General features: G+C 39.1%; 1 protein-coding gene across 8 annotated transcripts in view; it reads left to right on the forward strand.

Moving 5' to 3' along the window:
- The window catches only part of arhgef11 (Rho guanine nucleotide exchange factor (GEF) 11), a 49902-nt gene that overhangs the window by 21237 nt on the left and 11475 nt on the right, over positions 1-17190 (forward strand). For 7 of the 8 annotated variants that reach the window (XM_030161781.1, XM_030161788.1, XM_030161783.1 and 4 more), the window contains 18 exons: positions 269-362; positions 714-743; positions 909-1041; positions 2691-2897; positions 4375-4422; positions 4580-4728; positions 6224-6364; positions 6898-6974; positions 8176-8301; positions 9240-9357; positions 9445-9593; positions 10126-10201; positions 10503-10685; positions 12800-12881; positions 13003-13074; positions 13156-13214; positions 14205-14354; positions 15832-16065. In XM_030161781.1, the coding sequence (XP_030017641.1) occupies positions 269-362; positions 714-743; positions 909-1041; positions 2691-2897; positions 4375-4422; positions 4580-4728; positions 6224-6364; positions 6898-6974; positions 8176-8301; positions 9240-9357; positions 9445-9593; positions 10126-10201; positions 10503-10685; positions 12800-12881; positions 13003-13074; positions 13156-13214; positions 14205-14354; positions 15832-16065 (2128 nt within the window). The remainder of the gene's footprint in view (positions 1-268; positions 363-713; positions 744-908; positions 1042-2690; positions 2898-4374; positions 4423-4579; positions 4729-6223; positions 6365-6897; positions 6975-8175; positions 8302-9239; positions 9358-9444; positions 9594-10125; positions 10202-10502; positions 10686-12799; positions 12882-13002; positions 13075-13155; positions 13215-14204; positions 14355-15831; positions 16066-17190) is intronic. The other variant, XM_030161785.1, reaches the window with a different exon arrangement.

Consider the following 17190-nt stretch of genomic DNA (forward strand, 5'->3'; position numbering starts at 1 on the left):
GGGTTACAGTCTGGAAAATACAGTATTTACATAAATGTGCATTATCTGAGTAATTGTGCAAATAAAGATAATTAAAATCTTAAATACGCAACACTTTAACATATTAAACACGTGTGAAAGTATAAACACAGACATCAAGACAGAATCTAAGTCCACTATTAGTATTTTTCTCCATCTGATGTGTTTGTTTATTAGGCTAAATGACTTCTAATTGGTACAAACTACCATATAGATGATATGAAATGACTTCTGGTTCGTCTCTCCACAGTTGAGTGGAGCCAAGAAGGAGAAAGATGGAGAGGATAAAAAGAGAAATCCCATCCTGAAGTACATCGGCAAACCCCGGACCACATCCCAGTCCAGTAAATACAAACACACCCTCACAAAAAAAAAGACACAATTCAGGAAGAAACCCATACAAATGGTGACTAATAGTGGTAGCACTAACACACATGGGTCTATGTAGTCCTCATCCTGGTGTCCTCAGTGTATTATCAGTATTAAAAAGGCAAATAAATCTGTCAGGTTGTTATTACTGACGGGGCTGGTTTAACACACACATGATTCACCCACTGAATGGAACTGTCTGCTAATATTGATTCCTCCTGCCCTCTATTTGTCCTTTTTATTGGTTTCATGTATTGATTTATGGAATTTCTGTTTGTCTCGTGACTGATTTCATTGTTTTGTCACCGATTTCATTTTTTTTGTAGCATTCCATGTCCCGTTGTCACCCACCGAAGGTATATATTTTGTCTTGTCTTTTATTTTCCTCCTCTCATTCTCTTTTGCACTTGAGTTTTCCTTTTCCTTTGCATCAGCCTTTTACTTCCCACCACATTACAGCTGCCTTTCACTACACGGCCCTTTGTGGCGGCTCTATGACATTAACGTATCTGCTTGTGCAGTCCGTCCTGGCAGCGTGAGAAACATCATCCAGCAGTTTGAGAACCACACAGAGACGACAGGCGAGGAGGGAGGGGACGCCGCCGACCCCCAGAGACTGTCCACCAGCAGCCTGGGAGAAGACAGCATGGACAGGTAGCTCTGACACATGTTATGTATAGATACATATACGGGTCAAAACACAGTAATGTCCCATCAGAGAGCCAACTTTAATTGATTGCCATTCCAACATTTATTTCAGTATAAAATAGCTCCTTGTTTTGGATAATCCCTTATGGTCCAACCAAAGCAAAAATGAATTTAAAAGTAAAAATGTGTGTGATTTAGCAACACTAATCTGTCAAATTGTCTCTAAAATGTCCCGTCAGAGAGATTTCGAATACTGTGTTTTGACCCATACTAGGAATTACATCTGTCCTTACATCTGACCGGCTGAGATTTTTGTCAAACTCATTTCTCTGACATTATTCACCTGATTCTTAAATTTCACGCACATTCTTTACCACTAGGAGAGGTGCAGTGCAGTTTGATGGCTGAATTAAATGTGTGTTTTTTCTATACATTTTTCAAAATTTCAATTTAGACAATCCAACTAATTTCTGGGACATATTTCACCAATTCTTTCCCGGTTTCACACACATGTTCTTTCCACGTGGCTTTCTCTTAATGTCTTTTTTTTTTTTTTTTTTACACATTTTTTAAACATTTTTAAAAAGATTGAAAGTTAAAACACTTTTATCACTATGAATACCAAATTCAAAGAGTGGGCAAATAAGCGTCTAAATATATTAAGTGCTTTTATCAAAAAAGGGGAAATTATTAACTTTCAAAACTTACAACAGGACTTTGACTTAGAACATCGTGACTTCTTTATGTACCTTCAGATCAGAGACCATTATCAAAAAGAGATAAAACCAGACTGCTCAGGTAAAAGAAACCAGATGACTGAAATTGTAGGTAAAGCATATAAGAGCGAAGGAGGAAAAGTGACATCCAAACTGTATCAGGGATTGGTGTCGAACAGGAAAACTTCAACTCTGTATATTAGAGATGAATGGAAAAAAGAACTGTTGGCAGAATTAAGTGATGATACATGGTATGAAATATGTGAAACTCAACTGACTACATCTAATTCCAGAAATTGGAAAATATTTTTTTGGAAAAACATAATGAGATTTTTTTATAACACCAAAGATCCAAAAAGCTTCACTATCATTCCCTCAGCTCTGTTGGAGGTTGTGCAGTGAGCAGGAAGTGGGTCATGCACATGTTTTTTGGCAGTGCACAACATTATCCCAATATTGGAATAATATTAGCGAAGAACTTGGAAAAATATTGGGATACGAACTACCAAGGACATGTTCTGTGTTATGTTTGGGTCATTTAACAGGAAAAAACATACCAAGTAAGGATGAATATTTGATTAAAATCCTCTTGGCATCGTCTAAAAAAGCCATCACACGAAAATGGTGCAAAGAGGACCCCCCTACCCTAAATAATGGAGAGACATTGTGGAAGAAATTCACAATGTGGAGAGACTTGTGTATATCATAAGACTACAGCAAGCAACTTATGAAGATGGATGGAAAAAATGGACAATATACAGGACGACAATTGACACTATGTTCTAATTGTGTTGTAAAATTTCTAAAATGTAACAATAAAATATAAGTTAAAAAAAAAAGAAATTTTATCAACTCTACTGCTTCTGGAACCTGTGGATTCCCACGGGCCAATGCGCTTGTTTTATTCTATTCTGTATTTGTTCATCTTATGTTTTACAGCCCGACAATCTCGGTGCGTCTGGGGCGCAGCGAGTCATTGAAGGCTCATGGTGAAGGGCGTCGGCGGGGCGCGGCTTCAGGAGCCGAGTCGGTTCCCCGCTCTCGTAGCGACGTCGACATGGAGGATTGTGGGGAGGAGAGGGAGGGGCCGGGCCTCCGGCCACTGCAGCACAGCACCTCATCATCCGCATCCAGCAGCTCCGCACGGTAAAGACCCACAGCGCCTGTCTGTACACCTGCACATCTGCACGTCATCTGTCCCAGATTCTTCTCAGATCTGTGTGTGGGTTCATTTACCATCATCATGTGTTTGACGATCTAAACACATCCTTTTAATTTAAGACCTACAAACAAAGTACCAGTTGATTGGCAATTATCAGCCAAATCCAGTCATATCTGATTCTGTGCTGGTAACTCTGAGCCTGTTTACGTGACCATAAAAGTCTGATAACTGAGAGTAATCGGATAATTGTAATTAACATGGGCGACCTGGTGGTGCAGTGGTTAGCACTTGTGCCTCACAGCAAGAAGGTCCTGGGTTCGATTCCAACACCAGTCGACTGGGGGTGGGACCTTTCCGTTTGCATGTTCTCCCCGTGTCTGCGTGGGTTCTCTCCGGGTACTCTGGCTTCCTCCCACCATCCAAAGACATGCCAATTAATGTAAACTAGGTTAATTGGTTAATCTAAATTGCCCATAGGTGTTAATGTGAGAGTGATTGTTTGTCTCTATATGTCAGCCCTGTGATGAACTGGCGAAATGTCCAGGGTGAACCCCGCCTTCGCCCGTAAGTAGCTGGGATAGGCTCCAAGCGACCCCCGTGACCCTAGTGAAAATAAAGCGGGTTCAGAAAATGAATGAATGAATGTAATTAACATTTACATGCAAATGTGATAATCGAAAACCCTGGTTTAGATGCTCAAATCCATTATTGGACTTCTTTCGGAGTACATATACGTACATAGTGAGTGTAGAATCAAACTTCCTGTTATTGTCTTCCGTTCATGTTTGACTAAGTAACTTCCGTTCTCTACTGTTTTGTGTTTACACATGCACAGATGTGAAAGGAAGAAATATATCAGATTAATCCGTAATACATGCAGGAAGACATAAGAGTGTTGGGGACAAATCTAGGTGTGTTAATCTGATTTCTCATAATCAGATTACTGCTGTTATCTGATAAAGCATATCAAATTATCCTGTTTATATGATCCCTGGAATTTTCCGGTAACTTCAGAAATCAGATAATGATTGGAGTGTTAGTGTGGATGTAAACAGGCTCAGTGACTCACCACACATGTTCAGTTCTTCACTGGAGTTCCTGTCCACGAATGAAGACGACATATCAGAGGTGACTTACAGAATGAAATTAAAAGCAGGGCTCAGTAGTTTTACTTTTGAGAAGTGTTCGAGCAAATGTAAAAAAAAGTTTAACATTATGTTTTGTGGAGAAAATGCAAAAGATACAATTAATATTTTACTGTTGCTATAAAGTAGTTAAATTTTCTATTGAAATAAAGGGTTCAGAAGGGAGGAACCTTGGAATTGGCAAGTCAGGCTTAAAAACAAACCAAAAAAACTGGAGCCAGTCTGATTGAACCTCCATCCAACGCAGCTGATCTAAAACCCCTCAAACCTTGGAAGTTGAGGTTTTCATTCCATGCCATCTCTCTCTCGCACTCAGGTCTCTAGAGAACCCTACACCCCCATACACCCCTCGGTCCAGACGCAGGTGAGTGTCCATCCCATCCAGACGATCAACAGTAAAATCATTCTCCCAGAGGAAACGGAAAAAAGATTCATGATGTCTCAAAAGGAAAAAAAAAAGTTTGTGATTTACAAGGAGGAGGTGGACAGTTTTGTGACAGTCCTACTGTATGCCTGTGCAGGAGCATGGATTCACCGCTCGCCCTGCTGCCGGACGCCGTGGGCCTGGAGGAGGAAGTGTGTGACGGTCAGAACTGGCAAGAGACGGTGCCTCCTCAGCTCCTCGCCACGCTCAGTCCCAAGGAGGTGGACAGACAGGCCGTCATATACGGTACGTGGACAATCTGTTCAGTAAATCCCATTATCAAGTATTGAATCCAAGAGTTTTTGGAAACATGTGGTAATCCTGAGATCAAACCTCGTCTTAAAGTTAACCCTTCAGGCGCCGGAGTGTTTTAAAAAAATAAAGTTTTGATATTAGGATTTCTAAAAGCTGTAACTTGAAAGTGGTTAGAGATAAAGTCATACTGTAAATGAGAAAAATACTGGGTATGACCAAAAGTTTATGATGGGAGGAAATGTACTCATCTAATTTGCATATTGTGATGTCACCGGGAGGCAGACATATTAATTTGAGTAAAACTGAACTTTGAACATATTTACATGGAAGTTTTCTTTGTTTTTGTTTTTTTTTTTCATTTTATCCTTAGAATAAATGAACTTAAACATTGTAGAAAGTAAAATGCAGTAAGGTTTAGTAGCTTTTCAGCCAAACAGCAGAGTAGACAAACCTGTCCTTATCTGTCAAAACTAAAATTAAATCAACTTTACCGATTTTAAATAAATAAACTTTCAGGGTGCTTGCAGAGGTCTTGAACGTCTTGAAAAGTATGGAATTTTGAACGCTGTTTTCCAGACCCTGCAAAGTCTGGAATTTTGTATAAAAATCTTAATAAAGTATGGAAAAGTTTCTGTCACAGTTGAATTTTAGAGTAAAGGCACATAACCTTGTAAGATAAGAAATACATGAGGAAAACATACTTAGTTACTTAGTTTCAGTTTATTTCAAATATGCAACAAAACAAAGTAATCCTACTTGAAAAACGTGTGTATATATATATATAGACACACACACACACAAACAAAATATGACTTTATTCACATATTTGAAAAGGAGTGGGAGGAAGTATGACTTATAAAACACATAAAAAAAAAACTTGATATGATTTCACTAAGCGGTCAGTACTGGAATGATTCTAGTGACAGTTTCTGTGATATTCATGTACTTTTGTGATTTTCATGTTTTGAAAATTTTTCTGTCAGTAAGACATAATTTACTCTGAATTATTCATTCATTCATTCATTCGTACATTTATTAAAATCAACTTTTCAACTACACACAACAGGTACAATCTCAACCAAAACAGTAGGTATGCAGGTATAAAAGTACATAAAGTCAAGGTCTGGGTGGAAAGAAATTAGCAGCATTGAAAGTCTGGAATATTTATTTGGATAAAGAGCCTGACTTTACTTACTTACTCAACCAGCTCAGGACCTTGCATTTTCAAACTATATTTTCTTCTTCACTTTGAATCGAAACATGTCCTGAAATGGTGTTAGGATGGAGTTGCACATGTCTGCCATCTATTGGTGGGAGGTAGTAACAAGCTATGCTAACTATCTGGAGTTATGGTCTGTTTCAGTCAGTCATGTCGCTTGTCTCAATATTGCAACTTCGACACTTAGAATGTTGATTTCTATCTTCTATGTAATTCTCAGATCTCAGCTGATTGTATTTCCTTTCTTCTTCGCTCTTTTTTTATCAGAGCTGTTCACTACTGAGGTGTCCCATCTCAGGACCTTAAGAGTCCTGGACCAGGTTTTCTTCCAGAAGATGAGGTCTGTGCTAAACTCTGATGAACTAGCCTGCATCTTCCCCAACCTGCCCCAGGTCTACGAACTTCACGGTCAGTACGACTCAACGCGTTACTCAGAGACGACGTTATTACGGCTAAACAATTACACGCAAACTTGTCATGTTAGAAATAAAAAGCCCCCCCCCCCCATAAATGCATAACATGTTGTGCATGTTAGTGTCACTGTGTTCCTTTTAATGTTATTTGCACAACAAACCAATAAAGTGGCTTTTACTGTGAGTCAACATGTATGCAGGGCTTCACATTTCATGGTAAATAATAATAAGTGAAGCAATTACAAAGTAAAGGTTGTTAACGGAGTGTATTCTCAACCTGCAGCAAATCAATATGTGCCTTAACATTGAGCCAAACAGTCGTATAGTGTTAGAATAAATCCCCTGCGCCTGGCATTTCTGCTTAGATCTGAGAACTTTTCATGATTATTTTAGGAACATAAGTACATTTTGAAGGAAACAATTCAAGTGATGAGTCTCTGAATTTTAATTGACATGTTTAATTTTCCAGCCTCATTGAGAATCCTTTGTCTGTTGTCTTCATTCTACCTCTGTGTTGTGCGTTTGTAGCAAGTCTGTGTGAAGCCATGAAGAAGCGAAGAGACACCCCCATCGTCCAGAACATCGGAGACGTTATGTTGTCCAGGGTGAGTTTACAGTCACTGGGAAAACTGAATTTGTAGTATGAACAGTGAGTTTAGGCTTCATATAAGACTGTATCCATCCCACCATGGGGACATTTTACAGTTAACAGCAGCAGCATACAACACACAAGTGCAAAGAAAAAGACAGGTAGAAAAAAACAAGTGAGAAATTAAATGTAAAGGAAAATGAGAAATTTGGTATTTATATAAATATTTATATAAATACAGATTAGAATTAGACATTTAAAAAATTTAAATAGTATTTACACTGTGGTTGTACATGGTGTGATATTGGGGGGGTTACTGTGAAGTGTTAGAAAGTCTGATGACTGTGGGAGGAATGTCCTGTGGAATTGCTCCTTCTTGCATAGGGGTTGTAAAAGTCTGGTGCTGAAGGAGCTGCTCAGGGCCTCTACAGTGTGGTGCAAAAGTTTCATTATGTGTGTTTGTGTACTTATATTGAGTGTGTTTTGTGTTGAGACCAGGTTCCTTCTTGACATTAACTCCACAAATGAATGTACATGTGAAAACAGCCTGTTCCCTAATTTCTCTGTACAGAGCCAGTTCTCTTCTGTCCTGCAGCTTCTGTTAACCCTATAACGCCAAACGTATCATATTTGATACATGAGTTTTGAAGCCCTCTACATGATCAGTGTGATATTTTTTTCTTGAAAATCCTGATGTATACAATTAGATGCATGCAATACACTGATAGTCCACCAGGAGGAGGAATTCATTCACCAGAGGCCTTTCCAGTTACACTACAAGACTGTCATTAATTAGGAAGGAGGCAGAGCTTTGCCAATATTGAAAAGGAGTTACCAATTTGTTAGACATGTTTGTGTTATATTTTTGTTTGTTCAAAAATATTTGAGCATTGAGACCTGATGTATCAAATATGATACAAAATTCAAACTCATACATGGAAATTGATATTTTGAAAAAAAAAAAAAAAAAAAAAAAAAAAGGTTGTTCAGAAGGACCAATAAAGGCTCCAGTTTCAAAGAACTGGAATTTGCTGTCAGTGATTTCATGGTTCAGGCTTTACAGGGTTAAATAAATTAGTTTAATAAAGTCAAATGATATAAAACACAAGACAGCTTCAAACCCAACCCATACTGTAACCCAACCTGGACGTAAACACACAAGGACCTTCAACTCAACATTTAACATTGGTGTTTTTTTTTTTTTTTTTTGCCCCCAGTTTGAAGGTGCTGCTGGAGATGAGTTTCAGGAACAAGCGTCTCAACTATGCAGCCAGCAGTCCCAGGCTCTGGAGCTGATTAAGAACAAGCAACGGAAAGACCCTCGCTTTGCTCATATCATTCAGGTAAACACACTTTTTATTTTCATGTATTCACTGCACAGGATCATAGATGGTTCATGAATACACACTCTTCTTGGTATGCTTAATTCTTCAGATTTTGATGAAATTTTCAGGAAATGTTTATAAGGGCACAAGGAACAAATGATTACATTTTGGTGGTGGTGGGGGGAATGACTGATCTGCCTTGGCGGAGGTCTGCGCTCTCAAAGTGCTTTTCTAGTTCCTTTTTTTAAAAAATTCATTTATATTTAGACTTTTATGTTTTTGGTCTGTTACTTTTAAGTGTGTTTAGCTGGTTTTTTCCTTTAGGGGTGGGACGAATGCACTAAGGAGAATTGTAAAATATAAGACCCAGTATCACTAAGTTTGTACTGTATCTGGATGATTTTCTTTTGTGAAATAAGAAGATATTTGGAAAAAAAAATAAAATAAAATGACGACTGTTTTCTGAAGAATTCATCCATTATGTCCTGCTGGTTTCTGTCACTTATATTCCTGGATACAACTGTATATACAAGGATGTAAGTGGTGCTCCACATGCGCTTGTACAAAGTAATGTGTTTTGTTTGTTTGTTGGTTTGTTTAATCATACATACATACATTTATTTATTTCATGCAAAGAAACAAAATAAAACAAAGCAAATTAAGACAAAAACAAAATAACATTAAAATGAACAGAATCTATCTTCAAGTACGTGCAAGTCTGGTCGAAAAGGAGTAGGAAGAAGTATAAACTTATTTAATCCTACCCCTCAAGTGCTTTTACACCTTTATCACTAACTTAATACAACAATCAAACAATACAGTTTTCCTAACATTGTTTATCTTCTGGTCATACCCTTTATCATTTTCTTCTTACATGAGAACATCATGCTCTTATTGTCCTGATTATTACCTGGTGGCCTGTTCTGGTATACGCTCATGTGTTTCCCTTTGTACAGGAGTGTGAGGCCAGTCCTCACTGTCGGAGGCTTCAGCTCAAAGACCTGCTGGTGTCTGAGATGCAGAGGCTCACCAAGTACCCTCTACTGCTGGACAACATCATCAAATACACCGATGGTCAGGAATACACACAGTACAATTCACATTGGATGAGGAAAATGTGTGGAAGGATGTGATGGAAACCTGAATCCTGTTTGTTTGTAGCTGGATCCTCAGACCTTCCGTCACTCCAGCGTGCTCAGACTTGTTGCCGAGGGATACTGCAGGTTGTCAACGAGGTCGTTGGGGAGATGGAACAGCGGCAGCGGCTCAGTCAATACCAACGCAGGCTGGATGCCGCGCCTCAGTTCAAAGTAGTCACACACTTCCTGTTTTTGTCCCTTTTACAGGGTTCCCATGGGGTCGTTAAGTGTTGAATTTACAAATCTGCATTTAATACCTTAAAAACGTCTTTAAAAGGTATTAAATTTGATACAGTAGGTCTTAATTTCTGTTGACATAAATGTGTCTGTTAAATGTTCAAACTGCAAAGAAAGTAATGTTAGTCGACTCAGTTCCACTTTTTTCAACCCAACAATTCATACTGAAATTAGGAACCAGTTATCACCAACTTTGCCCCTGGTGAGAAATGATTCGTAACGGTGGGAATCAAGGCGTTGGAGTAAAGAAATACATTTTCCTGAATTCTAGGAGTCACAAATTTTTGCCAGGATGGCAGTGAAATAGGCATTAAATTCTGTTCTAAGTAGTTTTAAAAAGTCTTAAATTTCACTTGCAGAACCCTGTAGGAACCCTGATTTTATGATGACACACCCCATTAGTTTCTATTAGAAGCTTTTACCTCTGTTCACTCAAATTGGGTCTTCTTGCCGCTTTTTCTCACAGAGTCTGGACCTGACCACAAAAAGAATGATTCACGAAGGTCCCCTCACCTGGAAAGTCAGCAAAGATAAGCAGATCGGTCAGTATGCACCCTTCTCTCATGTGTTTTCTTTTCTGTATCTGTCTGCCTTTTTGCTTGAGTGTTTGTTCTTTGTTTGTCCTTTTGTATTAGCTCTGTATCTGTGCCATAACTTTATGTGCCCTTTTGTTGTGTGTTTGTTCCTTGGCTGCTTATTGTAAAGCATCTTTGAGTACCTAGAATAGTGCTATATAAAACTGATGCATTATTACTAGTAGTAGTAGTATGTGTGTACTGGACACTGGTCAGAACATGTCCGTTTTCATCATGGTAGTTACACATCTTTTGTACCGTCCATCAGAGATCCAGGCGTTGCTGCTGTCCGACTGCCTGGTGCTGCTCCAGCGAGGCCCAGACGACCGGCTGCAGCTCCGGTACCCGTCCCGCTGGCTGAGTGGAGGTGGAGGGGGCAGTGGAGACAGCAAGACCTCCTTCAGTCCACTGGTCAAGCTGGACTCGCTCCTGGTCCGCTCAGTGGCCACAGGTAGAACTGTTCAGTACATGACTAAGGCTACGTTCAGACAGCAGGGCTTAATGCACAGTTTGGATTTTTTTGGTGAAATCCGATTTTTTTTTTTGTGTGTGCTCATTCATATTACACATTAAATGCGACTTTTATCAGTTTTGAGTACGAACTGAATGCGACCCTGAAGTGACCCACATGCGCAAAAGAGGTCCTGACATAATTAATACGTGACCACGCAGGCATAAACTGTGTTTACGGAAATAAATATGTTGTTCCCGCTGCTCTTCCTCCTTGTGACATTTGTCGCATTTCAATGAGGTAAAGGTCAGATAAATGCAACCTGGCCATTCAGGCTGAAGTCGCATTGCAAAATATCAAATACGTATCATATTTAGGACCACATATGAAAGTGGCCTGGGTCGGATTTGTGCTGTTCAAACTGTCTTTAACAGATTAGATACAGGTCACATATGGGCAAAGAAATCAGATTTGGGCCACATGTGCCTGCAGTCTGAACGTGGTCTTAGATTCTACTAGAAGAACATAACATCACTGGTGGGCGGAAACCTCTTAAGTCCATTTTACGGCACAGGAAGGTGTTTGTATGGGTTTTCCTCAGACCTCACAGGCCCGATTGCCACCAAACTCACCAAATGAATAGAAACATTACCCCACTATCTACTAGGCACAATTTTATGTCCGTATTCAAATGTTGTGAGGTATTCTGGCCAATTTTAGCCTCTCATGCTATCGTACAATGGCACCACGGGTACAATGCTGCTAGTCCATATAAACACACATTTCAAATGGACAAACAGAACACCAAAAGAAATATACAAGTCCAAATAAAAAAAGAGTCAAACCAATCTATGTTGATCATTCCGGTCATATGACCAACATTCTGGACCTCTGGCATAAGACAAAAAAGTCCCAGCAGTCAGACTGTGGGCATTGAGAAGACGAGGATGGCAGTAAAAGAGTGAGGAAGAAAGAAAAATACATTAAATAAAAACAAGGAATCAGGCAAAAGGCAGGTTCTTGATATGAGTTATGAACTGTAACCAGGTTCTGTCATATTCATCCTCCAACCTGTGGACTGTTCTTTTAAAACACTTTTATTGAGTAAAATTACTTAAAGGTAATTATTACTTGAAGGAACTTAGTTATTTAGCTTCATCCATCACAAAAAGCAGTCGTTCAAGGTGAAAACTCCTCAAATTTAAGTCAGTAATTCAATACAAGATGATATTAATTTTAGTAATTTTACACTTATTTATCCACGTATATTTGTAAATATTTCTCTAGGTGAGGTTTTCTTTTTTTGTGTATACCTTTTTGAACTGTAGTGACACCATCTGCTGGCCGTTTGACATGTGGACACCCTCTGCAGCCCATTATCTTTATGCCCAGTTGGCAAGTTCCTATTGGTCACGTCTTACTATATAGGAAGCTACAGTTTTCCAGACTCCTGTTTTGACTTCCTGATGAAGGCTTGAAGCCGAAATGCGTAGAAGTGTTTTTTAAGGTCTAGATATGACCATGCCATGGTAATAAAGGCATTTTAATGTTTAAAGAGAGTGCCTTGGAGTTTTCTTCCAGTTTGCCATCTACTTTGAGTCCCTTTTTCCAAAGAGCACCTCGAACAAACTCTTTTTTTTTGGTCCTAGAAGCATTCCTTCCCATGAATTTTTGAACAAGATGATGTTACCTGTTAAAGTTAAATGCAACTGCAAGAGCCGAAATCGGGGTAAAAGCCTTCAGTAAATACACACCTCCCATTGGCAGCTCTGTCCTCGATCAAAAGTTTAAATCAGTATACAGGATCTGACAGTTTCATACCTCTGTGGAAAGGTTTTTCAGGCTTCTGTGATGAGCCACCGAGTAGAACAGTAGTTATGTCTGGTGGAATCAGTAATTATGGCTGTCAGTCAAATATTTGGACCTGCCTGAAAACCCAGTGGTGGAGGGGCTGGGGTTCCTCTTTCCCCCCCAGACCTCTTGAATTACAATATGTTGAAAGGTAATTATGGAATTTTTGCCCAGTGGCGCCAAAAATATCAAACTCTGCAGCTTTAAACCGTGATTTAATCGGGTTTAAAAACTGATCTTTAGTGTCCTGATGTTTCTTCCAGACAACAAAGCTCTGTATGTGATCAGCGCCACAGAGCGGCAGATCTATGAACTGGTGGCTGGGACGTCGAAGGAGAAAAACATGTGAGCACTTCTTTGTAAATAACCTGTGTAACCTCAAAAACTATCACTGACAAGCCCTGGTAGTGGATCCACTAAGTGACCTCTGTGACTTAATATTTTTTTTTTTTTTGTTTTTTTACAGCTGGAAAGATTTCCTTGAGAAGACCATCACCAGCTCTTCACTGGTCACCAACCATGGGTCCATGCCACTTTCGTGAGTGTCTTAACATCATATCTGTATAATTTCATACGGAGTTGTACGAGCTTAGTGTAATATTGTGTTTTCTTTCCACAGTACTCCCAGTCTAGGCAGCGCATCTCCAGTTTCAACCAACAGCCTTCGTGTCTATGGAGGTAACGACCACTGTTCAGTCACCAGCCTCAATAATATATGAAATCCTTGAAAATGCTTGAATTTCAATGTTGTGTTTTCAAGGTCTGAAAAGTGCTTGAAAGGGCTTGCAATTGTAACTCTGTAATATGATTTATTTATTTATTTTTAATATTAACTCAAGCCAAAGCCACTTACAGAGAGGTGATACATTTTGAAAAATAAAATGATAGATAGATAGATAGATAGATAGATAGATAGATAGATAGATAGATAGATAGATAGATAGATAGATAGATACTTTACTAATCTAAATTCAAGTATTCAGCAGCTTTGCGTACAGCAAAAGAAGACAAAAAACAGACAGACCAAAACAAAACAGTGGGTTAGTATCCAGGTTGACATTAAGGTCTCTAAAAGACACTTGCTAAAGAACTACCTCTAAAAGAGCTTCCTGTACAGTACTGTAAATAAAGACTTCTGATTGTATTTACACATTTCCAGGCAGTGATATTAAGTGAAAAAGTGATATGAAGTGCAACAGTGACTTAAGTGATCTACAGTGGTTTGAAAAGTAGGTGTAGTCCAACTACATAAGGTGCTTGGATGTTTTCCAGTCTCAGTGGATCAGTCCTAATGTGTTAATGCAAAAAAAGAAAATTACCAGGTGTTCTCAGCTCGACTCCAGCTACATTTTTATCTTAATCTTCGTCTCTGTGCGATTGTGTCTGAAGAACGCCAAGTGGCTAATTTCTAACCTTTTTGCTTTTATGAAACATAATTTTTAAAGTTTATAGCATAATACAGTGTATATCACTGTGATCAAAAGTGAAAATAATAATCATGAGTATATATATTCCTGTAGATATGCATTTTACTCCAGTGATAAAGTGCTGGGCTGGAAAAGTTTGAAAATGACCCTTAAAAGTCCTTGAATTTGACTTTGAAAAATGTGTACGAACCCTGACTTAAACTAAAGACCTAACGGTGTCTTTAACTGTCAAACCTTCCAGACAACTCTATGACAGAGCAGCCTGATTCCACAGAGACCCACTCCACCACTGACATGGTGCTGTCATCCGACGCAAGTACAGACCAATCAGGAGCTTTCTTCTGTGGCGACAGACCAGGAACCGGTGTGGCTGAGGCCGCGTTACAAGACGGTGAGAAGAATCAGACGTTAGAATGTCACGCATGTGAGATATTCACGTGTAACTCAGTTCAGGGTTTCCACAAAAAGTCTAAAACCGATTAACCCATAAAGACCCAAACAGCCACTGTTGACCAAAACCATCTACTGAGCTAAACTGTTTAATAACTGTTGATCCACTAATCCTATCAACACATGGAAATGATTGATGTAAACTGTTTTCATGGTCATCAGATATGACCCATTTGGACGTTCAGAGGCTCAGTATTAGCGTGGAAACACAGTCATCTTCTACAACATTGATTCACCAGTAAAACCCATGGAGTTGAATCAATGACAGTGGATGGACACACTGGGTTTATGTTCAGTTAATGATATCTTTGCAGGAAAAGTCACTTTTTCTTCAGTTTTCTCAGTTTCAGATTCAATAACCCTCAAGTTTAATCTGAGTTTTTATGAACTTCCAGGGTACGATTTGTCCAAAAAAAACGGGGGTGGGCTTTATTCTTGTGGGAGTGCGGTCTGTAACTAGCGCTGATGTGAAATGAAAGTTAACATCCAACTCTATTATACAGTGGATCTTACACAAAATTTTCACAACTTCTAGCCTGTATCCACTGGACCCCCTCCACTGCTTTATGGCCCCTCCCCACATATGCTAGGCCCCATGAATTTGTCACGTTTGCCCCCCCCCCTTTACGGAACCCCAGTGCATGAGGACGTTTGCGAATTCAGAGACTGCGGACAGTTCGGTTCAGGTGAATGTTAGTGCCAATAATGTAGGATATAGGTGCAAGAAAACTGTCACAACCTGCCTGTTACTTACATTGTTTGGTTGTCCCCCCCCCTCCCCGAGAATGACATTTGTTGAGCAGAAGTAGGGATGTAAAAACCAGAAGGGGGATTAACCCCCCCCCAACAAATCGCACCCTGTGAACATCTATATGATCAGTAAATTAAATACAGGAAAATACATGATTTCCATTGAAAAAACACAAAATGCAGAGGATAATATTCTAATGAATGGAGATAAGTCACCAAAGAAAGGTTAAATATAGAGAAATTTTGATTTGTGACCTGCCACAAAAGTAGCACTGGGTCTTTATGGGTTAAGATGAATTTAGCAACTCTTGAATTTGAAGTGGACTTTTAAGTTGCATTGCCTGCATGTTCATTTGTGTTTAGAGGAAACATGTTTTCATTGCACTCACAACTGGAAAATCATGATGTGGTGGATGGAAGATCGTGTTTCTTCATCAAAAAATGCCTAAAAACCTGTCATTTAGTGCTCTAGTGACACCTGTTCCATTTATTTGTACGGAAAGAACCTGGGTATAAATGTCAAAAAACAACCAGCAAACCTCAGACTAACATGTACTGTCATTTGTAAATAAAAATTTTATCGTCCAAGAAAGGAATTAGCTGAACAAATATAATTTTTCAACCTCTTTCAGCCAAAAAAATGATTCACTGTTTTCATCCGTCTGCAGTTGAAACACTACGGCAGCTCATATTGCGAGACCTGGAAGAGGACAGATGGAGCCACGATTCAGACGACACGCCCACCAACGACACGGCCAATGACAGGGGCTCGTTCACAGAGAAACGGCGGCCGGAGTCTATGGAGACCGTACTCAACTTCAGCACCAACGAAGAAGAGGCAGACCAGGACGAGGCGCCGCTTTCAGAGTCTGAACAGAGGAGCGTTCAGGTTGTGAGGAAAGGTAACAGATCACATAAAAAAAAAAAATATCGAGCTGATGTTGAATTCCTCAGCAGCGTTGGCATCAATCTAGCTTCGTTTATTCCCACATTTACAGATAATTCACATTCTTAACCTGTTTTTTTTGTACATTTAAAAATCAATGGTTGAAATATCAGCAAATTACAAAAACAGCAGCTCCAAAGGCTTCGATGTGCAGAACTGGCTAAAAAATGTAAATGTAATTTTGATAAAACAAAACTGTGACAGCTGATGACTGCTATAACAGTGAGCCTGTTTACATGAGCATAAAAGTCTGATAACTGGGAGTAATTGGATTAGTGTAATAATCAGATCTGATGTGTTTAAATATACTTATGAAATGCGATAATCGATAAACCCTGGTTTTAGGGCTAGGCGTTATGGAAAAAATATCAATTTTTTTCATATCAAACGATGTCTATGTATCATGATATAAATCAAATCACAATTATTGTCGAGCTTAAATTTTCTGTTACTCATAAGTTAGTTGTGAAGACAGAGAGAAAGAAATATATACGTTGCTGTACTTATGGAGAAGTCCTTCCCTCCACTCTTAGAATTCCCCCTCGCTGTTATGTATTATTCCCCCCGCTTTATCCATCTCCCCCCAGCTCCTCATCCTAAGATTTATTGATCCCCATCTTATAAGCATCTTAAATTTCAGTTATACAGCCTTATGATTCGTGTGTATTAGTATTGCGGTAGGCACCGACTTCCTCTTATTGTCTTTCACTCGTTTGACTACATATTTGCACATGCGCAGATGTAGAAGAATTAAATAAATCAGATTAACCTATATATACGCAGGAAGACATCAGAGTATTGGAGAGAAATCCAGGTGTGTTAATCAGATTTCTCATAATCAGATTACTACTGTTATATCAGATTATCCTGTTCACATGATCACAACTCATGAAATCGGATAATGATTCAACGTGATATCATGACTCACGTTAATATACACGTCACTTTTAATTGGCGTGTTATCTGTACGCATTATAAGATTTCCACGTGTATGTTCAAGCAACATCAAATTCCGCACACTAAGGGTTAGGTTTAGGGTTATGTAAACCAGAGATCTTGGCTTAAATTGACACGCAAAAGG

The sequence above is a fragment of the Sphaeramia orbicularis genome, chromosome 18 (genome assembly GCF_902148855.1).
Source record: "Sphaeramia orbicularis chromosome 18, fSphaOr1.1, whole genome shotgun sequence".
NCBI lineage: Eukaryota > Metazoa > Chordata > Actinopteri > Kurtiformes > Apogonidae > Sphaeramia > Sphaeramia orbicularis.